At 34.0% G+C, this 27,833-nt stretch overlaps 1 protein-coding gene across 4 annotated transcripts in view; it reads left to right on the top strand.

The window, feature by feature from the left end:
* The window catches only part of SLC45A4 (solute carrier family 45 member 4), a 135,709-nt gene that overhangs the window by 85,042 nt on the left and 22,834 nt on the right, over positions 1 to 27,833 (top strand). For all 4 annotated transcript variants that reach the window (XM_023496525.2, XM_031947268.1, XM_031947267.1 and 1 more), the window contains one exon: positions 26,959 to 27,147. In XM_023496525.2, the coding sequence (XP_023352293.1) occupies positions 26,959 to 27,147 (189 nt within the window). The remainder of the gene's footprint in view (positions 1 to 26,958; positions 27,148 to 27,833) is intronic.

The following is a 27,833-nucleotide window of genomic DNA, read 5'->3' as shown; positions in this document are numbered from 1 at the left end:
CCTAGAGTAGTCACTGGCTGCCCCCATACCTGAAATTTTTTCCTCTGTCTTCTGACCTCTGTATCTTCTTTCATGTGTCAGCTAAAATTCCATCTTCTCTAGAAGCCCTTTCTGATCCCCTTAATGTTAGTGCCTTCCCTCCATTTATTATCTCAGTCTGTGTTGCATATGGTTATTTGCGTGCTCTAGACCAGAGGTCCTCAAACTACGGCCTGCGGGCCAGATGCAGCAACTGAGGATGTTTATCCCCCTCATCCAGGGTTATGAAAGGCCCACAAAACAAAGTTTTTTGTTTTTACTATAGTCCAGCCCTCCAACAGTCTGAGGGACAGTGAACTGGCCCCCTATTTAAAAAGTTTTAGGACCCCTGCCTAGACTATGAATTTCTTAAGAACAAAGACTTGGAGGAGGCACTTTTTTGGGGAGAGAGTAATTTCAGCACTTATCACAGTGTTTGGCACATTACCATAGATGTTAATAAAAGCTTTTTGCCTAGACTAACTGAAAAGAGGTCCCTGCTTTTGTCATGGGGAGATGGTGGAGAAAGTCCAAAGATCAGAAATGGAGCTTGGAGAAGTATTAAGACAGGTCTGGCTTTGACAACTAGTCAGAGGAAGGAAATATATGGGATGGAGAATGAGTAGGGCCAGGAGGATAGTGAACTTTCAAAGTGAGTAAACTCTCCATTCTGGAGAGCAAGGAATAGAGCCACTTCCATAGCTTTTTTTTTTTTTTTTTTTTTTAAATTATGCTTAAATGAATGAAAATAATTGATTGATATAAATAATAGTATCTAACAAATGTATCCTTCTCCCTAGAGAGAGCAGAGTTAAAATTTAAAAAAAATAATAATTCATCCCTCTGCTTTGACAGCCCATGTATCTCACCCATTGTATTCAGAAGTACCATTATCAAAAATGAAAAAGGATAAATTTACAAAAAGTGAAGAAATAAAGGATATTATTAGAAACTATTCCCTAGCTATGTGTCAGTAAATCTTAAAATGAATATTTACCAAAAAATGCAATATCCAGATAAACAAAATAAGAGAAAAATTATAAACTCATCAGAAAAATAAATTTAAAAAAACCAGGAGTGGATTCCCAAAGAAAAATACGCCCAAAACGTGCGTGGATTATGAGGCAATATTATCAGATATTCAAAGAACTAAAAATAGCAAAAGAAAAGAACCTACCTAATTTCTTCAGTTATAGAAATATGGACTTGATGGCAGATAAAGTTTAAAAAAGAGAGTAGAGACTGATATTCCTAATGAACATTGATGAAAAAATTTTAAATAAAATATTAGTAAATAGACAACAGCACCATGTGCCAGACCCTTTAAAAAATTATTGGTGGTGGGTTTTTTTTCTGATTATACATGTATATTGACTTTTTAAATATATATTTCTTTATGAATCATATTGGGAGAGAAAAATCAGAACAGAAAGGAAAAACCACAAAAGAAAAAAGATGGGAAAAGAAGTGAATATCAATTAAATCTCCATAGTTTTCTTTCTGGATGCATATGGCATTTTTATATCCCAAGTTTATTGGTATTGCCTTGGATTACTGGACTATTGAGAGGAATGAAGTTTTTTTTTAATTTTGGGGGTATTTTTATTATTTATATGCTACTTTATATTAATAAATATTATTTATTAAATTGATTATTATTAAAGCTTTTTATTTTCAAAATATATGACCTGATAATTTTTCAGCATTGATCCTTGCATAGCATTGTGTTCCAAATTTTTCCCTTTTCCCCCTACCCTCTTCCCTAGATGGCAAGCAATCCAATACATGTTATATATGTAAAAATATATGTTAAATCCAATATATGTAAACATATTTCTACAATTATCTTGCTGCACAAGAAAGATCAGATCAAAAAGGAAAGAAAATGAATTAGAAAACAATAAGCAAACGAACAACAACAAAAAAAGAGTGAGAATGTTATGTTATGATCCACACTCAGTTCCTACAGTCCTCTCTCTGGGTGTAGATGGCTCTCTTCATCACAATATCATTGAAACTGACCTCAATCATTTCATTGTTGAAAAGAGTCGCTTCCATCAGAATTGATCATTGTATAATATTGTTATTGCTGTGTACAATGATTTCTACTCATTTCAATTAGCATCAGTTCGTATAAGTCTCCCCAGGCCTGTCTAAAACCATCCTCCTGATCATTTCTTACAGAACAATATTCCATAGCATTCATATGCCATAAGTTATTCAGCCATTCTCCAACTGATGGGCATCCACTCAATTTCCAGTTTCTGGCCACTACAAAAAGGGCTGCCACAAACATTTTTGCACATGTGGGTCTCTTTCCCTCTTTTAAGATCTCTTTGGGATGTAAGCCCAGGAGTAACATTGCTGGATCAAAGAGTATGCACAGTTTGATAACTTTTTGAGAATAATTCCAAATCACTCTCCAGAATGGCTGGATCCATTCACAGTTCCACCAACAATGTATCAGTCTCCCAGTTTTCCCACATCCCCTCCAACATTTGTCATTATCTTTTCCTGTTATCTTAGTCAATCTGAGGTGTGTAGTGATATCTCAGAGTTGTCTTAATTTGCATTTTTCTGTTCAATAATGATTGAAAGCATCTTTTTACATGACTAGAAATGGGAACCAAGTCTCATAGTTGAACATTGCACAATCTTGCTGTTACTATGTACTATGTATTTCTGGTTCTGCTTGTTTTCACTTAGTATCAATTCATGTAACTCTTTCCAGGCCTTTCTAAAATCATCTTGTTCAATTTTTTTTATAAAACAATAATAATCCATTACCTTTACATACCACAATTTTTTTCAACCATTCCCCAATTGGTGGGCATCTATTCATTTTCCAATTCTTTGCTACCACAAAAAGAGCTGCTACAAACATTTTTGCACATGTGAGTCCTTTTCCTTTTTGATTTCCTTGAGAAAAGATCCAGTAATGGCACTGGTGCATCAGAGGGTATGCACAGTTTTATAGCCCTTTGGGCATAGTTCCAAATTGTTCTCCAGAATAGTTGAGTCAACTACACCAACAATACATTAGTGTCCCAGTTGTCCCACATCCTCTTCAACATTTGTTAATTATCTTTTCTTGTCATCTTAGTCAATCTGAGAAGTGTTATCTCAGACTTATTTTAATTTGCATTTTTAAGCACTAGTGATTTAGAGCATTTTTTCATATGAGTATAGATGGCTATAATTTTGTCATCTGAAAATTGTTCCATTTATCATTTGGGGAATGACCTTAATTTTATAAATTCGACACCATTTTTTATATATTTTAGAAATGAGATCTTTATCAGAAACACTGGCTGCAAATTTTTTCCCTCCCGGCATTGGACTTTCCTTTTAATCTTGTTTGTGTTGGTTTTGTTTGTGTATAACCTTTTTAATTTAATGTAATCAAAATTGTCCATTTTGTATTTCATAATGTTCTCTAGTTCTTCTTTGGTCATAAATTCCTCCCTTCTCCAAAAATCTGATAAGTAAATTATCTCTTGCTCTCCTAGTTTGCTTATCACCGTTTACGCCCAAATCATGCATCCATTTTGACCTTATTTTGATAGGGTGTGAGATATAGGTCTATGCTGAGTTTCTAACATAATATTTTCCAGTTTTCCCAACAATTTTTGTGTAATAGCAAGTTCTTATCCCAGAAACTGAAGTTTGGAGGTTTATCAAATACTAGATTATTGTAGTCATTGATTGTTGTGTCATGTGTATCCAATATATTCCACTGATCCACCACTTTTATTTCTGAAGCCAGTCCCAGACCCTTTTTAACTTAATAGATTAAAGCTGTGAGTTAAGTGATTTGGCCATGGTTATGTCAGTGGTAGGATTTGAATTCATGCTTTCCTTATTAGAATAATCTTATAAATCACAGAAAATAATAATGAAAATACTATTTGGTTCATATATATAGGGGCTTAAAAATTACAGAGTACTTTATGGCCAATCATTTGTTCCTCAAGGTCATCCTTGAGGTGTACCTCAAGGTGGGTAGATAGACAGAGAAACTGAGGCTTAAATAAGTAAAGTCATTTGCCTATAATGTACATCTGTGAAAATCAACGCCTGAACTTAAAGCCTTTAATTTGAAAATTACTATTGTGTGCACCATTGGGCCAGTTTTAAATGTATGTATCAATTGATTGAGTTCCTATCTCTTTGTAGCTTAGTGAAGCACTTTGAAAAGTTTGTATTGCATTATAGTTTAAATGGTAGTCTGCTGCTTCCTTTGTAATGAAAAAAGAATAATTGTGAAGTCCTTATTTGGAAATGGTGACCCTGTGGAGGTTTTCTAATTGTGTTCTAGGATTCATTGAAAACTTTTGAGAGGATGGGATTATTTGTTGTTTAAAAACAAAAAAAGTATACTAATTCTATGTTTGTACAAGTTTTTGTGCATTTTGACCTTAAGGATTTAGGAACAGTTGAATTTAGAACTGTTTAAGATCAGATTCTGACGGAACTTGTGAAAGCAGTGAAGTTTGGCCTGAAGCAGGTTTGACCCTGAAGCATAAATCCTTTCTATTATGACAACCATGGCATAACTGCAGCTGACATTCATACACACTAACTGGGAGTTTATGGAGTGCTTTAATTACATTATTCATTTGATCTTCACTTTAACCATATGATGTAAACAGTAAAAATAGAATTCACTAGAGTGGCAGTAAGAGACAGTTAAAAGAGTACTCATATTCCAAGTCAAACACTGGCATTTTTTTTGTTGTTCTTGTTAGTTTAATTTTGTTTTTAAAAGAGCAAATTTTCTTTATTTTTCTTTTTTTTTTTTACACTATTTTAAAAACTTAGTGGATTTATTTTTAAAGCTATAATCAAAACTTGTAGTCTATTTTTATAGTCCCCTTCTTTTTTATTTTTTTATTTTTTAAATTTTATTTTTATTTATTATTATTATTATTATTATTTATTTAATAGCCTTTTATTTACAGGTTATATGCATGGATAACTTTACAGCCTTAACAATTGCCAAACCTCTTGTTCCAATTTTTCACCTCTTATCCCCCACCCCCTCCCCTAGATGGCAGGATGACCAGTAGATGTTAAATATATTAAAATATAAATTAGATACACAATAAGTATACATGACCAAAACGTTATTTTGCTGTACAAAAAGAATCAGACTCTGAAATATTGTACAATTAGCTTGTGAAGGAAATCAAAAATGCAGGTGTGCATAAATATAGGGACTGGGAATTCAATGTAATGGTTTTTAGTCATCTCCCAGAGTTCTTTTTCTGGGTATAGCTAGTTCAGTTCATTACTGCTCCATTAGAAATGATTTGGTTGATCTCGTTGCTGAGGATGGCCTGGTCCATCAGAACTGGTCATCATATAGTATTGTTGTTGAAGTATATAATGATCTCCTGGTCCTGCTCATTCCACTCAGTATCAGTTCGTGTAAGTCTCTCCAGGCCTTTCTGAAATCATCCTGTTGGTCATTTCTTACAGAACAATAATATTCCATAATATTCATATACCACAATTTATTCAGCCATTCTCCAACTGATGGGCATCCATTCAGTTTCCAGTTTCTAGCCACTACAAAAAGGGCTGCCATAAACATTCGTGCACATACAGGTCCCTTTCCCTTCTTTATAATCTCTTTGGGGTATAAGCCCAGTAAAAGCACTGCTGGATCAAAGGTATGCACAATTTGATAACTTTTTGAGCATAGTTCCAAACTACTCTCCAAAATGGTTGGATTCGTTCACAACTCCACCAACAATGCATCAATGTCCCAGTTTTCCCACATCCCCTCCAACAATCATCATTATTTTTTCCTGTCATCTTAGCCAATCTGACAGGTGTGTAGTGGTATCTTAGAGTTGAAAGAGCAAATTTTCAATGCAGAATTTGTGGAAAACTATTAAACTAGAGAGGAGAGAAGATTCCTTCTACAACACACAACCATTCAGGCTCAAGACTTTGCTCCTATCCTCTCTCTTCTCATTTTGAAACATGGATCAGGAGAGCATATATTTACCATACAAGAAGATAGAAGCCTAGAAAACAAGCTTGGGTGCAGGAAACCAGGAGAAAGAAGAAAATTTAAAAAGTGAAAATAGTACATATCGAGCTGCATTTAGACTCCATAGTTCTTTTTCTGGATGTGGATTACATTTTTTCATTGCAAAATTTTTGGAATTGTCTTGCATCATTATGTTTGCTGAGAAGAGCTAAGTCTATCACAATTGATCATCACACAGTGTTACTATTACTGTGTACAAAGTTCTCCTGGTCAGTTCATGTAAGTTTTTCTAGGTTTTTCTAAAATCTGACTGCTCAATATTTCTTATATCACAGTAGTATTCCATTACATTTGTGTATCAAAACTTGTTAAGTTGTGTTCCAGTGGATGGGCATCTTTTCAATCTCCAATTCTTTACTATCATCAAAAGAGCTGCAATAAATATTTTTATACACATGAGTCTTAGTGATGGTATTGTATTATTGCTGAATCAATTGGATAGTTTTGGGCATAGAGAAACTGGAATTCTTAACCTGGTTCTACCTTTAACTTGTGTGATCTTGGGTATGATATTTTCCTCCTAAGTAGTTTTCTTCCAGAAATGGAGGAAGCGGGAGTTGAAGCAGATGATCTCTATGATACTTTACAGATTTTGGCATCTGTGACTCTTAGAGTGAAGGGTTAAATGGCTTGCTACAAATTTGACAGTTTAGTATCAGATCCCTAAGTGTCATGGGATCTGAGAATTGGAAGAGTCATTAATCTAGGTCAGCCTTTGCCCAAAGCATGTATCCTTGTGCACTATCTCTGTCATTTAACTTAATGGAAATTTTTCTTTGCATCAGTCTTTACTATTATTAATGACATTTGGGTTCTACTGTACGTTCCCTGTAACAGTCAATCAGTAGACACTTTTTAACAAAAGCATTTATTAACAAAAAAAATTAAAATCATTCCCTCCCAGTGCCAGGGACACACTTTTCCACACTTTCTAGTGTTCAAATGGGGTAGGAGAGGAAGAGTGAGGATAGACTTATGTAAGAAATATTGTTAATGCTGTAAAGTTACCCATGTATATATCCTGTAAATAAAAGGCTATTAAATTAAAAAAAAAAAAAAAAGACTTATGTAAGAAATAACAAATGACCATAACAACTCACAACTCCCAAATTTTAGCAGTGCAACTGGTGTTCCCCCAGTATAATGCACTATCTGTGGGGGTCAAACTCCACAGGTAATGGACTGGGCTGGACAGCTTGCTCTGATGTTAGGGATTCTGCTACCAAATAGTGATTGTCAGACAGACCACTGTAACTAAAGAATCTTTTCAGACTGTACTGTGTCTGCTCAACATACTGATCCATTGGCCTCCAGAGCTCACTTCTCTAGGAGCAGTTGTACTCTTCATCTTCAGCAAATGAAAGAAGTATCCACTGAAGGATACTGCAAACTCTTCAACTTAAATGTTATCATGCTTAGTTGGCTTGTTCCAAAACTCTCTTAATCTGCAAAGATGTGCAAAATCTTTTCTCTTTTAATTCCCTTAAAACTTCAACTCGAAGGTTGTCACCTTAGTGTCTTTATTGATTATTTAGTATTTTCCAGGTAAACCATTGAATTTTCTAGCAAACATACATTTTTTATCTTCTATTTGCCCACCTTTATTTCTTTAATTCATTTTTCTTCTCATAAAGAAGAATTTTCCTTCTAGGGAGAAAAGGGATCCTCGCTTTATAAACTCTCATGTTTACTGAGAAAGGTTTAAATGCATCTTCATTGCATATGATGCTTGCTTTTTAAAAAATAATATTATAATAATATTTTATATTTTATAACATTAAAATATATTAAAATAATTAAAATGTCCCTCTGCTGAAATTTTATGGGGGTTTTAGCGTAAAAGAGTGTTGAATTTTGTCAAAGCTTTTTCTACATCTGTTAATGATCATGTGGTTTTGGATATTTTACTGTTTTGGGACTGTAAACTTGGATACATTTTTTCTATGTCATTACTTTCTGTGATTATATTGATTGTTTTCCTAATGTTGAATCATCTTTACATCTTAATGATTAATCCCTTGATCATCCTTTTATGATTTCTTGAATAAATTGTTTTAGTCTGTTTAATAGAATTTAAAAAAATATTTTTGAGTCATTGTTCATTAATGATAGTGGTCTGTAGTTTTCTTTATCTTTTCCTGGTTTTCGTATTTAAGACTATCTTAATCTTATAAAAGGATTCTTTTTTTCTTAGTCTTTGAGAATAATTTGTGAGGTATGAGTACCAACTTTTCCATCAGGACTTTATTTGCAATACCTCTATGCCCTAGTACATGCCCAGTTTTTGTAAAAGTTCCTTGTGATACAGAGAAGTATGTTTTGTTTTTTGCTGTTCTGTTTTGAAGCTGTCATATTGCTGATTTTTTGAGAAATTTGTTTAGTTCCATTTATTCTCTTTACCTTTTTGTTAGACTTAAAATAGAAGAGATACTGAAGTCTGATGTCACTGTCATGTTATTGTCTTCTTGAAGTTCAGATAATGTTTTTTTTTATGAATTTAGATGCTAAGGTATTTTTTATTTGTGGTCTATGGTTCTTTTAGTATAATGGAATTTTCTTTTTATTTCTTTTAATTTCTACCTATGTGACCTTAGACAAATTGCTTAATTTCAGCCTCAGTTTTCTCAAAAAGGAATTTGATTAGATGACTTTAAAGTCTATTTCTGCTATATATCTTGACCCCAGTTTTTACAAGGAGGTGAAATGCTTAAATCCATGGTATGCAATCAATCAGGCATCAATAATTTATCAATAATTATTTTAGGTCAAGTGCACTTGCTAGGCACTATGGACACATTAGAAAAGTCCTCATTGTGAAGGAACTTAAATTATGCCAAAGAGGTAAAACATGTTGACCGATATAGTACATCCAAAGCATTCAAAATATATAGTATGTGGGAGACTGGATAGCAGTAATCACTGGACAAGTAAGGAAAGTTAAGTAGACCAGTTAAGTGATTTTGCTAGGGTCACACAATTAAATATCTTAGATAGGATTTGAACTCCGCACCTACTGACTGCAAGTCCTGGGTTTTATACACTGCATCACTTAGTTGCTGCCTAGTAGTATTAAGCTTAGTCTTGAAGGGAAGAGTTAAGGGTTTCAAGGCACTGAATGGGAAGGAAGAGCATTTTGGGTACAGATGGCAAAGCATGGAGACTAGATATGCAATATTGAGTACAGAAAGTAGACCAATTTTGAGTAGTATGTAGAGTGGGTAAAGTGGAGTAATGTATGAAAAAGATAGGCTACAATAAAATTGCAAAGCAGAAATGTTTATTTTATTCTAAGCCAAGTGTTCTTAACCTTGAGGTTTGCAGCACCCAAAGGGATCTATGGATTTGGAAGACAAAAAAAAAATAAATTTTTAAAATTTTCATTCACTTCAAAGATATATTCTGAAATGGAGTCCATAGGCATCACAGGCATCATTAGACTGCCAAAAAGAGCACATGAGGTTAAGAACTTCTCTCCCAAGGGTACTGGCAAGATACTGAAATTTCTTGAACAGAGGAATTACATAGTCTTTAGGAATATTGATTTGGCAGCTGTGTGCAAAGTGGGTTAGAGAGAAAAAAGGGGTGAGGCAATATATAAACTAGAAAGCTATTGAAATAGTTGAGATGAAGAATTAATATAAGACTGAACTTAGGGTTGTTATGGTGTAAATAAAGAGAAGGGGTTGGATGAGATAGGAAGAATGGACAGGATTTGACAACTGATTGAATATAAAGAATGAGGAAAAAATGCTGTTTGTAAACCTGAGTGAATGATAGAATTGTGATGCCGTCAGTAAAAATTGGGTGGCTAAAAGGAAGGATGGGTTGAGAAGGGAAAAAATGTCTTTTTGATTTATTTTTTTAAAGTGATGACTTAAGGGCAGCTAAGTGATACAGTGGATAGAGCACTGGTCCTGAAGTCAGAAGGACCTGAGTTCAAATCTGGTCTCAGACAGTCAACTAACTCTTCCTAGCTGTGCTATATGACCCTGGGCAAGTCATTTAACCCCGGTTGCCTCAGAAAGAAAAAAAAAAGTATATAACTAAATGTTTTGACTTAGATCTAAAAATCATTCAGTTAATAGCACTGAAAGCCTATTCATTTTCTTAGCTTATACTTTTCCCTCACCTTCTACTAGCTACCTCTATACATTTTGGAGTCTTGTTTATTTTCTTACCATGCCTTTCCAGTTAGAGAAAGGTATGTTTTTATGAGGAAACTTAGGCAAAGAGAAGTTTAGAGAGGAGCAAGCAGACTCAATATCAGAACATAATTTAGCTTAATAAAAGTTTTAAGGTGTGTCTATTTGGAAGGACCTATCTCCGAAGGTAGAGTAATTTCTTCAGCTCTAGAATCCAAGCAGAAAATGGATAGCTTGTCAAAAATTTTGTAGAGCAGTTTCATGCAAATGGGATTGTTTAGACTAGGACATCTTTGAAGCCCCTTTCACCTTTGAGATGCTATTATTGTAAGATCTAGTAGTTATGAAAAAAATTCAGCAATCTTTCTGATGGTCTTGGATATCAGTCATCAAAATATTAAATTAAATAAAGTGTTTGAAGGATGTTCATTGTTTGTTCTTGAATTATCATATAGTTAGGACAAATTCTTAAAAAATGTCTCATGAAGAATTAGTAAAAACTGTCTTCATCCAATTTGTATTCAATTATTTTTAATCAAAAGTCACATATTGTTTCCTCCCCACCCCAAACATAATTTCTCATGTATTTAATTATATTGTGAACTTTAATTTTATTGTGTTTTAAGTATACAAACATATCTTGATATGGAAGGCTTTGTCTATTGAACTAAAAAAAAAAAATGTAAGTTCCTATTCCTATTTCAGATCTTTTGTTAAATATTGGTAGGCAACTTTCCCGCACTTTCCCACCCCCCAAAAGTACAAGGTTATCAAAAAAGATGTTGTGAATAGAAACTGTGGCACATGACTTAAGCTTTTCTCTCCAGTAGTTTGTGACCTCATACAGCCTTCTGACTAGTGGTGACACAGTCAGTATTTCCTGTGAACCACAAGGCTGGCTGGTCCCACTATTGTTGTTCAACTTTTGCCTGGAAAAAAAACAAAAATTATTTACTATAAGCCAGTGTCCTGTTTGTTTATAACTTTGCTGGGAAATGCCATATCCCAAGAGTCCCAGTGGCAGCGATTTGTTAGTAAAAAGAAAGATTGTTTTCTAGTGGATTGTGTTGGAGGCCGGATGTTAGTTACTCGCACCCTATCTTGCTGAATTGACTTAGAGGGGACAGTGTATACCATTTGCTTTTCCAGGGTTTCCTTTCCTTCCAGGGGAAAAGTGGTGCCACATTATGGTAGAAAAAGCAAAAGTATCAAAAGTATCAGAGTCAAAAGACCTGGACTTTATTCCTAGTCTTAAACTGAGTCACCTAATCTTTTTTCTATGTCTCACTGTCTTGATCTGCAAAATGTTGAATGATACTTTGCCTCAAATTTCCCTGAAAAGGCTTTTGTGAAGATCAAATGGGATAGTACTGTGTTAATTCTTAAGTATCATACATAGTCTTGGCACAATAGTCCATACATACAATCTTTGAGTTGGAAGAGACCTTAGAGGTAATCTACTACAAGCATTAATTGAAGCCTGTATACCTTCCTTCTCTAACATTCCCATATCCCCAATCAGTCTTCATCAGTTTCCAAGTTGAAAACTTCTAAGTGAATGGCAATTCAGCTATCACCCAATTCAGCACATTCCGTTCTCTGGCAGACCTCATGGTTAGTATATTTCTACTTTACAAGTTGAGTCACATCTTGGGAGCAGGGCAGAGAGTTAGTTTCTAAACAAAGTTTACAACAAGATGAAAAGGCATAATGATCAAAACTTATCTCCAAGTCCCTTAAATTGCCCATAAAGAATAGAAAAGTTGATTAGGCAACCCGGACTAAGCAGAACAAGCCTTCTTCCAAGTGATAGCTTTTTCAGTATTGAAGGCAGCCGTTATTTTATCTCTGTTTCTTAGTCTTCCTGAGATCTTTCGTTGTTGGTGGATAAAAACACTTCAGTGGACATGAGTTTATGTACTTTTCTGGTTATATGTAACCTTGGGAAAGTCAATTTATCTGAACTCTGGTTACTTCTTTTGTAAAATTTACCTAATGCACACTACCCCCTTCCTTATTGGATTCTATAAATAATTGCAGTAGCTCAAAAGAAATGTGAGATGTGCAAATTTAGAGGTATCTCCACTCCAGAGGTTCACCTGGATCTATTTGTGCCCAGCCTGTGGTAGAACCTTCTGAGCTCCTATTGATCTGATAAGACACAGCAGGGACAGAACTTTCAGTCCAACACCATGGTGTCATTTTGGTCGTCCTTGAAAAAGGACAACTGACTAAGACCAAACTATAAAAAAGTAGTTATTTAGTACTCCTTAGCCACAGGGCTAAGTAAATGAGAAGCATTTTCCTGTAGCCTTATCTTTTTTAAACAGTAATAGTGATCATAGATTTTTTTTTTTTTAACGTAGCACGAAGTACCCAACATATCAAGAATTACATGACATAGTGAAAAGAGCACAGGACTGAAAAGACTTAAGAACCTAGGTTCTCTCACCCAGCTCTGCCATTAACTAGCAAAGTCCTTTCCCTTCTCTGGTTTCAATTTCATTATTTTTTTGTTCTCGTATAAAATGAGTTGAACTTAAATATGATATCTTAAGATTCCATCCAGCACTATTTCCCAGTTAAGTGGAGTATGGTGGGAAGAGCACTAGTTCATCATAACCTGGGGTCATATCCAGCTTCTGGCATTTACTGACATATTTGTCACTTAGTTATCTGTGCCTCATTTCCTCACTTGAAAAATAGTGGGGATGTTGGGATTAGATGTCTTTTGACCTACCTCTTTTCCAACTCTAGATCTAATATATCATGATTCATTTTATGCCTCAATTAAGTCACTTGCCCAAGACCATAAAGCTAGGCTAGCTAATATGAAGAGACTCCAATATCTTCTGATTGCAAATTCATTGTTTGTTCCATTATATCACACTGTTTCTGCTAATGTAGACTTTTAAAGAATACTTTGAATGCTTCTGTAGAAATGTTAACTCTGCAATTTAAGTAGGGTTGTCAAAAAGAAACTGAGAATACTGCTGAAGCTAGCAATGAACTCTCATCTTGTGACATTTTATGTAACACTTCCTAAACTCAGCTTTAAATCTTAAGTTCATTGACTCTACATTGAGGCCTTTACAAGTTTGAGAGGGTTAGATTGAAGATAAAATAAACATATAATTAATTATAGTTATATTTCTTGGGTGCTAGATGATACCAAACTTTAAAAATTACAAAAGGTGGAGAATGTAATGAGTAAGAAAACTTCCTCCACTAATGTACTTTTCTGATATATCAAAAGTGCTATGGTGACTGCTTGGATCTTTGACACAAACCTGTGAGATAGGATAGGTGATGAAATGATTATTAACTCTATGAACTTATCTAAAGAAACTAAGGCTCAGAGAAATTGTGACTCATGAGGCCCATGATAATTATGTTATGGGAGGTATGTGTTGTAATATAAAGACAATTCATTGCATTGGGTTCTGAATTGCAGTGGAGATTCTGTCACTTTTAAAAAGTGTGAACCTAAATAGAATGTTGTTTGGTTTTTCTAAGTCATACTTATTCCTTTGTAAAATGTAAGGTTGAATTAAGTCTTCTCTAAACTGAATTTAATGATATTCTTTAAATTCAGTATTTTTTCATTTTTAATATTTCTTGAATTTAAAATACATTCATTTTAGTTCAGAAATGTGGTTTTATTTTCTTTCTTGTTACAAGTATTTTCTTTCTTGTTACATAACTAATTAAAAAAAAAAATTCTCTCTCACATTCCTAAGTGTGAAGTAAGCTTACTGTAGTTTTTGAAATGTAATTTTTGTAGTATTTTATTTTTCTGGTAAAAAGGTGCTTTTTTCTTTCACATTTGAAAAAATAACACTGCCAAGCTAATATTCATCTGAAGATGTTGAAGATGACAAAGTTATAGTTGTCTAAAATTCTCATCATCTTCCATTGGATACTTGGAGAAAGAGGTAGGTGGTAAAGGGTATTAAAAGAGAACATAAAAGAATTAGAAATAATAATGGTTTATTATTTCATATATTTAATAATATTATTTAATAATAGCCGCTCTTTTTGAGGCAGATTAAGCGTTGGTATATATTAAAGTATGATCTTAAACAGACCAGATTCCCAGAGTCCTTTCAACATCAGTTACTTTTGCATAAAGAAAGTTATAAATTGTTCCCTTAAATATAGTTGTTTATTAAAAATAGGCTTTTGCCATTTGTTCATTAATTGAACATTTATGAGGTACTTATAAAGTATAAGTATCTGTTCTTGGCATTCAGGATAACTAAAAATGACTAAGACTTGGTTCCTACTTTTAGAAACTCAGTCTTAATAGGAGAGAAAAAACAGAGATAGAAGAAATAGGTTAAATAGTAGAATTTAGTACATGCTTAAGATAAGGTTTATGAATTATGAGAGGGGAAGGATCAATTTTAGCAAGTAAGAATCATTGATTATGAGGGAACCTGAAGAAAAGACTGATTTTCTTCTTTACTGAACAAACACTCTGTACTTTTGATATAGAGGAGAATATATTTTAAATTTTCTTGATTTAAAGATTTACAGAAAAACTAGGAAAAGTGTCTTGTTTAATTTCCCTAAAATTATAGAACCTCAAAGTTTTGGATCCTAGGCCTTCCATATAGCAAATTTCCTCAAGGGTAGGGACTATACAATTTTGTCTTTGTATCTCTAGCTCCTAACATCTAGTTCGGGGGTGAGGAACTTTTTTTCCTGCCAAGGGCCATTTGGAAATATTTATATTATTATTTGCTAGCCATATACAATTATCAACTTATAAAGTTCAGGCAGTGGGAGGTTGTTACACCTAGTTTTCAGCTCATCATCATTTGTATCGCCTTAGCAAATGGTTTCATGAACATTATATAGCCCACAGGCCAAATGTTCCCTCCTACTGGTCTAGATCAACAGCCTTCTGGATAGGGAATTCTCATATAATAACAGAGGGTTTTGTCTCATTGACCCTTCTAAAATGTTTGTGGCCTCCATTCATAATTAAAGGAAATCATAATAAATTTCATTTAGAAGTAACACTATTTTGCCTAAATAAAGACGTAATTTTTGGGGGAAAAAAGTTTATAAACCTTTAAGAAACGTCTATAAAATTGTTTTTAAGACTTAATTACACTTGCATAGATTTAATACTCTCCCACGCCTTGTGAGCCCAAATCCTTATACCTGTATTAATTGGCCAAGCTTTGCCTCCCCCTTTTTTTCAGGTAACCTGAATTTGAGTCTCGTCTATTATTTTAATCAATTTCTCCACACACATTGTGCCCTATTGCAGTGGGGCAGCTAGGTGGCTAGAATGTCAGGCCTGGAAGATCTGAGTTCAGATTCTCTTTTAGACACTTATTAGCAAGTCACTTCACTCTGTTTGGCCTATCAGAAGGAACCTTACCAGTTTAAAAGGCCCTGTCAGCCTTCACTGAGAGTCTTTGATCCATTTTGTTGGTTACTACTGTATTGTCTCTCAGTTTATCCTAATTTTCAAATGCAACACTTAACAGGTTAAGAAATACTACTTAATTAAACCTCTAATTGATACTTACCCAAACTCTAAATGAAGATTCTTTATGATAGAAAATTTTCTCCCACCTGAGGACCCTATTTCATTTTTGGACAGCTCTAAGTTTTAGTAAGTTTTTCTCCATGTTTAACTAAAAATTTCTAACTTACACATATTACTCCTAATTCTGCCCTCAAAGATCAAGCAAAAGGCTGATTTTTCTTCCACATTATATCCTTATAAATACCTAAAGACTATTGTTATGTTCTCTCTAAATCTTCTCTCATCCAAGATAAGCTTCCTGGTCCTTCAATCAGTGTTAATGTGTACATTCTTCTTATTGTTCTAGTTGTCCCATGTAAGAATTCAACCAATATTTTTATCTTGTGTCCTTCCAGTGATTAAATGTATTTAACCATGTAAAGGCTCTCCAGATCCCAGAAGGTGAAAAGGAGTACAATCTTATATTTATTTTTCCTCTAATAGTTGTCTGCATAAAGCAAAACCATACATGTTCCTAAATCAGATGGCCAGTATATAAACAGTTGGGTGCTTGCTATTTCATTCTTTTTTTGACTAAAATATCTAATATATTGCTCTGGAATTCAGGGAACAGTTGTTATTCTTATTTTCTGCATGTGTGCGTGCGCGCGTGTGTGTGTGTGTGCACGTGCGCATGCAAAATGTAAACTTTGGGAAGGAAGAAAGGAAACAAGTATTTATTAAGTACTTAGTATATGATAGATCTTTGTGCTGGTACTGGGGATACAAATATAAGCAAAAAGTATCTTGAACCCCCATCCTGGTTTTTGGTTTTAATTTTAATTTAATTTAAATTTTAGTTCCAAATTCCCTCTTCTGTTGCTCCATGAAAGGCAAGAAAAACAAAACCCATTATAGGAGTCTTTTGAAATTTTGGTTTATCATTAAAATTGATTAGCTTTATATTCTTTTCTTGATTCTACTTAATTCACTTTGCACCAGTTCATACAAATCTCTCAGATTTTTCTGAAACTATCTCCTAAATTATTTCTTATAATACAGTAATATTCTACCGCATTCATAGACCATAATTTGTTCACTTATTCCCCTTTCTACTATGTCTTTTCCCTCTTCCTTTGATATTAAGCTTATAGACCTAGTAGCAGTGTCCCTGGAACAAAGGCAATGTCACGGTTTAATAACTTTGGGATAAGTTTCCCGATTTGTTTATAGAACAGCTGGACCAGTTAACAGCTTTACCAGCAAATTGGTGTTCCAGTTTTTCCACATCTCCTCCAGCATCTTTCATTTTCTTTTCTTTTAGTTAATCTGATAGGTGAGATGATACCTCAGTTGTTTTCATTTGCATTCTCTAATTATTAGTGAGTTAGAAAACTTTTTTTATTGTGATTATTGATAGCTTAAGGTTTTTTTCTCAAAAAAATTCCATTTCATATCTTTTGACCATTTAACAAGTGAGGAATGGATCTTATTTTCATAAATTGGACTCACTTCTTGGTTCTTCTCCTTCATCATAGAAACTTACTTCAAAGATTTCCCCCCATTTTCCTACTTCTGTTTACCTGTATTTGCGCAAAAGAAAATTATTTTATGTCATCAAACTTAGTAATTTTACTTCATGTTAACCTCTCTGTCTCTTGTTTGGCCATAAATTCTTCCCATATCTATAGATATAACAAGTAATTTCATCTGTAATGCATTAATTTATTTATAATGTTATACCCCTGTCTAAAATGTATTCATTTTGAGTTAATCTTGGAATAAGATTTTAGATATTTCTATATTCCTGGTTTTTGCCAGATTGGTTTTCAATTTTCCCAACAGTTTTTGTTTAATAGTGAATTTTTATATCAATAACAGGGGGTCAGAATTCTAGCTAACAGTTTGATATCAATAAATTGATATGACTGAATTTTTAGCCATAGAACAAAACTTACAGTTCATGTAAGAGATAAATTTTGATTGTGCACAAACTTGTTTATTAAAGCAATATTTAGACATATTTTGGATATTAATCTCTCTGTTCTGCTCTGTTCAGTTTCAGATTTTTTTTTTTAATTTAACCCATCTTATACAAGATACCATTTTAATCATTTTAATTTATAGCTAGGATCACTGCTCAAAATTTTTCACTTGACTTCTTAAGTCAATTCAAGGTCCTCTACAATCTGTAAATTAACTTCTTCCTTTATTCTCACTTGTCCTTTGTGTACAATAAACTCTAGTCATCTCTATTATCCCTGATCCTCCACATATATATACCTGATTTTCTTTCCTCCATACTTAGGTTTATACTGTTACCTAATGCTAGAATACTTTCTCACAAACTCTTCGGGTAGGGAACCACTAGAATTTTAATAACTGTTTCACGGTCAGACCTGTGCTTTAGGAAAATCATTTTGGCAGCTCAAATGAACTGGGTGAACTGGGTCTGCATCATAGCAGTGGCATTGCCAGAGGTGAGAAGGAGGGGGGTATATTTTATAAAGGCACAATCAACAGACTTGGTTAAAATACTTTTATAATTGTACTTAGGCAAATGTGAATATGGAGAATAAATTCAGAATATTATTATTGGCCACAAGAAGACTGATTTGTACTGAAGTAATCTCAAAATATGTTATTTGTTTTTTAAATAGCACTCAGTATAATGCTCTACTTTTCATTTTGTTTGGGGCAGCATTTATAATAAAAGCACATGACTAAGAACATTCCATAACAATTCAGAATATAAATGTTTGTAATGTTCATTTTGTAAGCACATATAACATGTACCATCACAGATTTGTATATACACTCCTTCACTGACAAAGTGCATTTCCTTCACCCCTTAATAGGAAAATAGGAAACAAACTTTCTTGAGTTTTTGTACTTATCACCTGGTGGCCATTACAGCTTTTCTGTACTTAATCGGGCAGGTCTTTGGAAGCCACAGACACATGGCTGCACTCACAAAAGCTTTTCTATCTTGGTAAGATGAGCCAGAGTTTGTACTCTAACCAGAGTCATCTAGATGCTGATTTTATTTTTTTTAACATGGAATATAATAAATGCATGTTTCCTTCCTTTTTTCTTCATTCCTTTAGAATCTATTTCTTATTTGTGTTTCTATATTTATCATCAAATATTCAATGAGTGCTTACAGAATGCTAAGCATTGCACTGAGTGCTAAGTATACAAAGGAAAAACAAAAAAGTTTCTCTTAAATTTCATGTTAGATATATTTCTTGTCCTAAACCTAAATGGTTTAGACATAATATATAAATATCATTATTTACTTTTATATTTTCTCCCTTTTATCATTTGTGGAATCACAGATTTAGAGTTAGAAGACACTTCAGAAACTGTTTAGTCTTATTCTCTCCTTTTACAGATGAAAGAACTGAGGCCTGCCATGATTGTCATGCTTAAAACTATCCAAGTATTAAGCAGCAGTATCAAGATTTAAATCTGGTCTTGACCATAGACACTATACTTTTTGTACCGTACAGTGTTTCCCCAACCCCCCAAAAAAATTTGAGACAGAATTCTACATTTCCTTCTCTATAAAAACATTTGGGTCAATTGACCTCAGAGGTTTTTTCATCCCCAAAATATTAACATAACCACCAACTGAGACAGAGCTTGACAGTTCTTGTAACACTTTTTTTAACAGCAATATACTGATGATTCTGTGGTTCCCAAAGCTTAAAGGTAAGGCTAGTTTAGCTATTAAAGAAATCTGTTAGTATTTGACTCATTTTATAGATCAGACATTTAGCTAAGCTCAGGGAAGTGAGAGACTTGCTCATGGTCAACTGATATCAGGTGGTTTTAAAACCAGATCTGCCAGTACTCTTGTCAAAACTCACACTTATTCCATTATACCACGCTGTATAAAATAATCTTTGAGAAAGCTAGATTTCAGTTTTAAATCAATACTTATTGCTTTAGAACCCTGGAAAAGTCCCCCATTTCTGTGAACAAACTTCAGTTTTCTTAATTATAAAATGAAGGCAATATTTCTATTATCCATCTTACAGCAAGGAAGCAGCTAGGAGTACAGTGATGTGAGCACTGTGTTTTTTGGAGAAGACTTGTCTTCAGATCCAGTCTCAGACAGTTTCCTAGGTAGATACCTCTGAGCAGATCACTGAATCTGTTCAGTTTTCTCAGCCATAAAATGTGAATAATAGTACTTGTCTCCCAAGGTGAGGATCAAGTAAGATCAAATTTGTATAGCATTTAACAATGCCTGGCATATAGTAGGCCATTAGTAAATGTTTTTTTCCTTCCTTTCTTTTTATAGGTAAAATAAATAAATAAATAAAAATAAAAACATTTAAACCCCTGTGTTACCACAGAACTAAATAACAATAGCATGCTCAACTTTTGGCTAGCTAAGCTATTTTTCCCAACTCCTCCAATGTGTAGATCCACCTTAGTTCTTGTTCCCTTCATGCGATGAGCATTATAGTAGGAAATACTACTGAATTTGAAGTTGGAAGATAAGGGTTCAGGTCCTGGCTTTCCCACCTAGCTAGCTATCTGTTTAACTTTAGCCAAATGACTTAATCTCAGCACAACTTGTTCTCATTTATATGCTGAGGAGTTGGGACCAGGTAACCTCTTCTACCCTAGGGTATGATCTAATATTATTTACCTTATTTACTCTGTGAGTAGATACCTAATGAATAAGATACTTAATAAAATTGTTTATCCTTAACTTTGGAGGGGCAATGGTACAACATTAAATAATGAGAACAGAGTTGAAGAACTTTTATTGTACTGAAAAAGCTCTCATTTGAAAAAGCTGATTGTAACTGAATTTATGATAGTATACTTCAAAACTTTTATTAAATTATTAAATTAAACCATTAGATGAGTTGAATAGAATAGAATTTGAATAATAAATTTAATAAAACCATCTGATCTTTAAACATTCTTTAAGAGGAAAAACAGACAAGGAAATTCAGCCCCAGAGAGGTTATTTGCCCAAGGTCATATGGATAGTAAGTAGCCAAATTGAAATTCAAACTAATCTTCTGACTCCAGATTAAGTATGTCATATACAGAATTTAGTTCCACATTCTCATTTGTAACAGATAATTAAGGTCCAGAGAAAGAAAAGGACTAGTTTTAAGTCATATAGCTTGTTAGTTATTGGCAGAGCTAAGACTAGCACCTAGATTTCTTGATTCTTAATTCATTATCCCAGAAATTATACCACTACATCATATTGCCTGTCTATGTGTATCCAGAGGGTAAATTGAGACATTTGTTAATTGTTTTTGGATTGAGTCCTAACTTCTGTCAACCCATCCTACCTAAGCCTTAGGTAAGTGTGTGGGAATGGTGCAATTTAGCTAATGACAAATCTAATCTAAAGTCTGTACTACTTTATTAATTCAGAATCTACCATATTAATCATCACTGAAAGCATTTGCCCTAAACTGCTAGTACTGAACCAAGCAGTCAACATTTTTGCTGCCTTACTATTTAAAATGTTTAGTAATAATGACATAATTATACATAAAGAAAATGCACAGAACTGTACAAATGTTGAACAAATACAGAATTGACAAGGGGGCAATTACTTAGGCCATTTCCAATTTGGATATATTTTAGAAAAGTTGAATGTTTGAAATGGATCTGTCCTTAGAACACAGAATGTTCAAAAGTACCTTGCACCTGTGGTTTTTAATTTCTTCCTGTAAAACAAACACATTGAACTATAAATACAATCTTGAAGGCTTCTTCCTTCTGAATCTATGACTTTTCCTCCCTCCCTTAGATCATTTTTAGCTCTACAATTTTGAGGATATCTGTATTATCAAAGATAAGTACAAGTATCAGGGTGATATGTTACATAGAGGTCTAAATATTAAGTGTGTAAAGAAAGTGAATTCAGAAAGACAAGTTATTTTACCCATTTGTCAAAGACTTTGTTGAGGTTTCAGGAACCCTTTGACCAAAACAAGATGGGAGAAGATCTAAAGAAATTATTCAGGGTACTCTGAAGAGTGAAATAATGGACCAGAATTAAATTTACCAAGTGGAAGTAAAAAGGTTTAACAAGTGGAGGTTGTTTAAGAATATGGAAGATACTTAGACTGGAGGTAAATCTCTGGCTCTACTTTTTGCTTACCTTTATAAACAGGTCATTTAAGCTATCAGAGCTTGTTTCCTTATTTTTAAAATTGGATGTTTAATATTATAGAAAAGACCTGAATGCCATGCAGTATACCTTTCTTAATTTTATAGATGATGGAATTTTGGCCTAGGAAGATTAAGGGACTTGTGAGGGAAGGTCACACCAGTAGAGTTAGAGGCAAACTTTGAATCTGAATTTTCTAAGTCCTGAACCAGTGCATTGGCCACTCTGCTATGCTACTTTGCTGCTTTCATTCTGAAACTTACCATGCTCCAGATTATGAGGTTAATGTGTGAGCTGGATTTTTAAGAAGTATTTCACCATTAATATTGTAGCTCAAGAAGGATAGAGAGAGAGAGAGGGAGATAGAGATACAGATAAATCTCTATGTATATAAAATGCTCACATTAGTGGTTGTTGAATTATTTCCCTCATGACTGCCTCTATGATCCCTTTTGGGGTTTTCCTAGTTAAGATACTAGACTGATTTGTCATTCCCTCCTCCAGCCCATGTTACAGATGAGAAACTGAGGTAAACAGGGTTAAGTGACTTGCCTAGGGTCACATAGTATCTGAAAATCTCTATTTGAACTTAATAAGATGAGTTTCTGACTGTAAGCTCAGTTCTCTATCACTTTCCTGTCCTCAAATATTCTCATATGCACACTTTAATTTGGTTAAAAAAACAACAATTTTGAGATTATTTTTTCTTCTCAAAATTAGCTTTTCTTATAGTGAAGAACTGGAATCCACTTTATGCATTATACCACTCAAAAACATTTTGTCTTCTCACATTTCAGCATACAAATCTGTATACTCTGACCCAGTGATGCTTTAAATAGCAGTGGCATGAAACTTTCCACAACTATTGAATGTGACATTCTGGCCAAGAATTAGTCATCTTGTGTTGAAACTTAGCATCCCTCAGTTCTAGGATGAAATCAGAAAGGATAAACTTGTGTTGGTTGTAAACACTTTACCACATTACTTATAGTTTCAAAAGGCTTTTTCCTTTATAAATGATTTACGCAAATAATAGAAGAGTACTATTTTTCTTGCTGTTTGAACAAAAGTCTTCTTTGCTCTTGGAGCTTTGTAGGAAGTGAAATGAAAGGACAGAGTACACTGTACTCTAGTTTGTTCTCTTATACATCTAGGTTCTGTGTGATACGAGGATTATTACTGCTCCTTCACACATGTTCTCAGAGTTGGAAGGACCCTGAGAACATCATGAGTCTAACCAGTACCTCAGTAGAACCACCTCAACAACATCATGTGCAAGGAGTCAGTCGTCTGACCTTCAATTGAAGTGAGAGACTCTACTTCCCAGGTCACCCGTTCCAGTTTTACATAGCTCATATTGTTGGGAATTTGTTCCCTCTGCAATATGTATTCATTCATTCTTCCTACTTCTGCTTCTTAGGACTGAAAAGAATGTCTGAATCTCTCTTTTATAAGATAGCCTTTTAGATATTTGAAAAAAGTGATCATGGCCCTGGGGCAGCTAATTGGCACAATGGATGGAGTGCAAGGCCTAGAATCAGAAAAACTTGAGTTCAAATTCAGCCTCAAGACACTTGCTGGACAAGTCACTTCACCCTGTTTGCCTCTTGTTTTCCTCCCCGAAGATAGGAATGGCAAATTCACCATCTAAAATGACCCATCAACCATAATGAGTTATGACTTTCCCCTAGGTCTCTCTTCCAGGTCACATCTCCTGTTCCTTCTTTCTATTCTTACAAAGCATCATTTTTCCAATCCTTTTTCCACAGAGCAGCAAAATATTAATTTTCTTGCTTATGGACCTTCAGTAATTCAGTGATTTTTCACTGCCTCCAGGATAAATTATAAATTTCCCTAGCTAATATTTAAATTTTTTCATAGTTTTCATTCCACCTTGCAGCTGGGTGGCCCAGTGTCTAGAGGGCTGGAATTAGAGTCATAAAGATCTAAGTTTTGTGAACTGTGGCAGACTTAACTTCTGCCTTAGTTTCTCATCTATAAATAATAATGTAAATAAATAATAGCACCTACTTCCCAGGATTTGTTGTGATGATGCAGTGTTTTACAAACCCTAAAGTATTATATAAATGTCACCTGCTACTGTTGCTGTCATCATCACCACGATTATTTTGATTTGATATTCTTCTTCATGTGTCCTACCCTTCAGTCACTAGACTACTTGTTCTTCCCAGTACATGACATTCTGTCTTCTGCCTAAGTGTACAGACTGTCTCCTATGCATAGGATGATCTTCCTTCTCATATCTCTTCCTTGGAATCCCTAACTTCATTCTTAATCTGAGCTCATGCCATCTCCCACACAAAGCAGACCCAAATCATTTTTCCACTCCCACAAAATTGTCTATTTTTTTTTTGTATTTCTTATGTATACTTCTTTTACACACAGATGAGAAATAAAGCTCCTTAAGGGTAAGGACTTTATTTCCAGTATAATAGGACCTTAATAAACATTTATTAAGCTATGCCGAATTAATAAAAAAAATTTCTCCAGTCCCTTCACCATCCCAGTTATCCTCTTCTGTATATTTTTTACATTTTCCTCTTTAAATGGATTTGAAAAATAAACTCATTATTTTAGATGTGATCTGACTGGGACAGAGGTTTTCACATGTTAATGACCCTGACTCTTAATATAGCTTTAGGTTAACTGTCATTTTAAAAAATAAAAATAATAATAATAGTGCTTACTACACGTCAGGCATTGTGTTAAGTACTTTACAAGTATTATTTTATTCTCATAAACAATCCTGAGAGGTAGGTACTATTTTTGTTCTTATTTTATAGATAGGGAAACTGAGCCAGACAGGTGAAATGAGTTGCTCAGTATTATATAGTTAGGATGTGTCTGAGTCACATTTGAACTCAGGTCTTCCTGACTCTAGGCTCTGTGCTCTTCCCAAGGTAGGTATTTTGTAATTCATTAAAACTCCCAAATCTTTGTTCAGGTATTTTCTTGACCAGATATGCAGTGTCATTCTATATTCACCATTACTAAACTTTTCCGTATTGGAAGATACTACCAGATAGTACAGCCTGTAGAGAATTCATAATGATAACAAGATAGGGATTTAAGTGTATTAGTCTGAAGAAGAGACTGAACTCCTTTGTCACCCTAAAGCATTCTAGGGATTGGATATTTAATGATATGTGTTCCCCTTTATTTTGAAGTATCTTAATACAGGTCAGGTCAGGTTACTATTAATCTCCAAAGCACCTTTAAGGAAATGGAGAAAGAAAAGAATTATTTACAGCCTTTAAGAGGAATGTGTGGAAGTGACCTATTTTTCCTTATTTTTACCCTGGTATTATTTAAGAACTCATTATGAGCTCAGGATAGTGGGAGATTTTTTTTTCCTGATCAAATGCCAAAGCCTCCTTCCTGAATTTTAACTTCACTACTGAATCTTGCCACTTCCCCCCAACCCCCTTTACATTTTAAGAATCCTGACTACCACTACATTTAACTTAAGTTTCAACTCTGCAGTATTCATTCATTCAAAGGCATTTTATTAAGCATCTCTACTATCTGTCAATTGAGGGGAAGAATTCTTCACTTGTAAGCAGGAGCCAACTTAAATAATCTGTTTTCTAGTTGGACTCTTGGCTTATAGAGTAGCTGGCAAAATTACATGGCCTATACCCAGGGTAGTATGAATGCCGTCATCATAGTATAAGTGCTGTAGGTTCTAAAATAAATGGTACAAGGCTGCTGACACACTTAAAGCCAGCACGGGCCAAAGGAATCCCTACTCTGTGTTTTTAAAGTTAGTTTTGATGTTAACTATATAGTCTTTAAATTCTTTTAAATTTCTAATGCTTTGGTTGGACAGTTTCAGATATTGTATTTCAGTGTGGGAAATAAATACTATTGAACTTGAAATTCATAATCCACAAATGTGGAGAAACAACTAGAAGAAAGTAGCATATTGCCTGGGAGGCAAAATCAGACTGTGTATTCTAAAACAATGTGTTAAGGACTTAGTCAGATATGCTAAATCATTGTAGGATAAACTGGTAGAATCCAAGAGGTTGTTTTGTTGTTTTGTAAAATGAGCATGTGTCTCCTCTCCAAGTTGTCCACTAGCCTTTACTTAAGCCCAGTAGACTTTTGGAACTGACTTGCTTTACAAAGTAGCCCATTTCATTTAAAACTTAACTAGCTAACTAGCTAAAATCCCATGTCAGTACATCAGTGTTTTCATTTGCATTCAGAAGATACCAGTACTGTAGTTGTTAGTCACATTCTTTCTCAGGAATTGTGTGTGTGTATGTGAGACAGACAGATTTCTTCATAGTTGTAATGAACATGATATGAGTTCTTTGGAAGTAAGAACTATTTTTTCTATTTGTATTCCTAACACTGAGCATAGTGTTTTGCATATGATAAACACTTAATAAAAATTAAACTTTTTCCATTTATTCACTAAAGGGTGGAGGGCAAATAGGGTGAATTGAAAGGGAGTTTGGTATGGTAGGAAAAGCACTGAATTTGGAGAGTTGAAATTTCAGAATGTAAGTCCGCTACCTCAGTGACTTTGGTCAAGTTATAGGAAACATAAAACTGGTAAGGGCAAGAAGACATCTTGAAGATCATCTAATCCACATTGTAAATAATCAGATATAGAATGAACCTTGTAGGGCACATACAGTTTAACCTGCACCTCAGCAAAATATAAAAGGAGTATAATATTTACAATAATGTTATGCAGTTTCCATATGAGTACATCTGTTCCTCACTCAGCTCTCTTTGTCCATCTAAAAATGATACTACTTAAAAAAAAAATAAAATAAACGATACTACTATATTAAAAACCTCCAAGTTGTTTTAAGAATCAAGTGAGATGATTTGTATAAATTTATAATATGACTTTCCTACTTATTTTATTATGAAGGGATCAGACTAAATGATCTCTGACATCCTATGCCTTTTTACAGAATTTAGCATACTTCATTATAAACAGCAGAATTTTGGCTTTTGGATTAATCATCTTAGCAATACAAAAAACTCCTGAGAGTAAGGAGCATGGTGGTGTTTTGAGATTTTCTTAAATGTTGTTGTGTTTGTTTCCTTACAGGTCTTCCAGAACAGTACTATAGCCTCACTTGGTTCCTTAGCCCTATCCTGGGCCTCATCTTCACTCCACTGATAGGTTCTGCTAGTGACCGATGCACACTTAGCTGGGGCCGCCGGCGGCCTTTCATTCTTGCCCTTTGCATTGGAGTTCTCTTTGGAGTTGCACTTTTCCTCAATGGTCCTGCCTTAGGTAAATATTATATGAATTTTCTCTGTTAAAAGATGCAGTTATGAAACATTCATGAAAAAGTTACTGAACTTTATTACTTTTCTAATTCATCATGAGAGACAGTATTTTTCAAAGGCTTGAACTTTTTCTTGAACTAGAACTCTAGGTTCTAAAACTGACTTCTTTTATGACCTTGGTCAAGTCATGTCACCATCAGCCTCCATTTTCATTATCTGTAAAATATATTTTTTAAAAATTATAACCTATGTGAAGAAATTGTAAATTGCAAAATCCCTATAGAATTTTGAGCTTAGTAGAATTGTTCTCAACATAAAATGATTCAGGCTAAACAGGGTGTGTATTAAAGTCCTTAGACTTTCAATGGCTTATTTTCTTTTCAGAAAGCAGGTAACTGTTTTGAATGTGTTACAGAATTCTTCGCAACGGCCACTTCTTAGTTATTATTAATACAATGGTTACTAGCATAATATTTGCATGGTTTGCAATACATTCAGCCAGGCTCTCACATGGGAAAACCGTAGGAACCTGTTCACAGGGAAATGTTTCCTGTTGTGATCCATTTTCTTTTTAACGCATATCTAACAATACATCCTGTTTCCAGCATTATTTCAAATTTATCTTTTTTTTCCTTTTTCTTTTCTTATGCTTCGTATTGAAAAATTCCAGAACCAAGCTTAATATTTGTT

The sequence above is a fragment of the Sarcophilus harrisii genome, chromosome 1 (assembly GCF_902635505.1).
Source record: "Sarcophilus harrisii chromosome 1, mSarHar1.11, whole genome shotgun sequence".
NCBI classification, from domain to species: domain Eukaryota; kingdom Metazoa; phylum Chordata; class Mammalia; order Dasyuromorphia; family Dasyuridae; genus Sarcophilus; species Sarcophilus harrisii.
The sequence above is the reverse complement of the archived record's forward strand: the minus strand, read 5'-3'. Positions and strand labels throughout refer to the sequence as shown.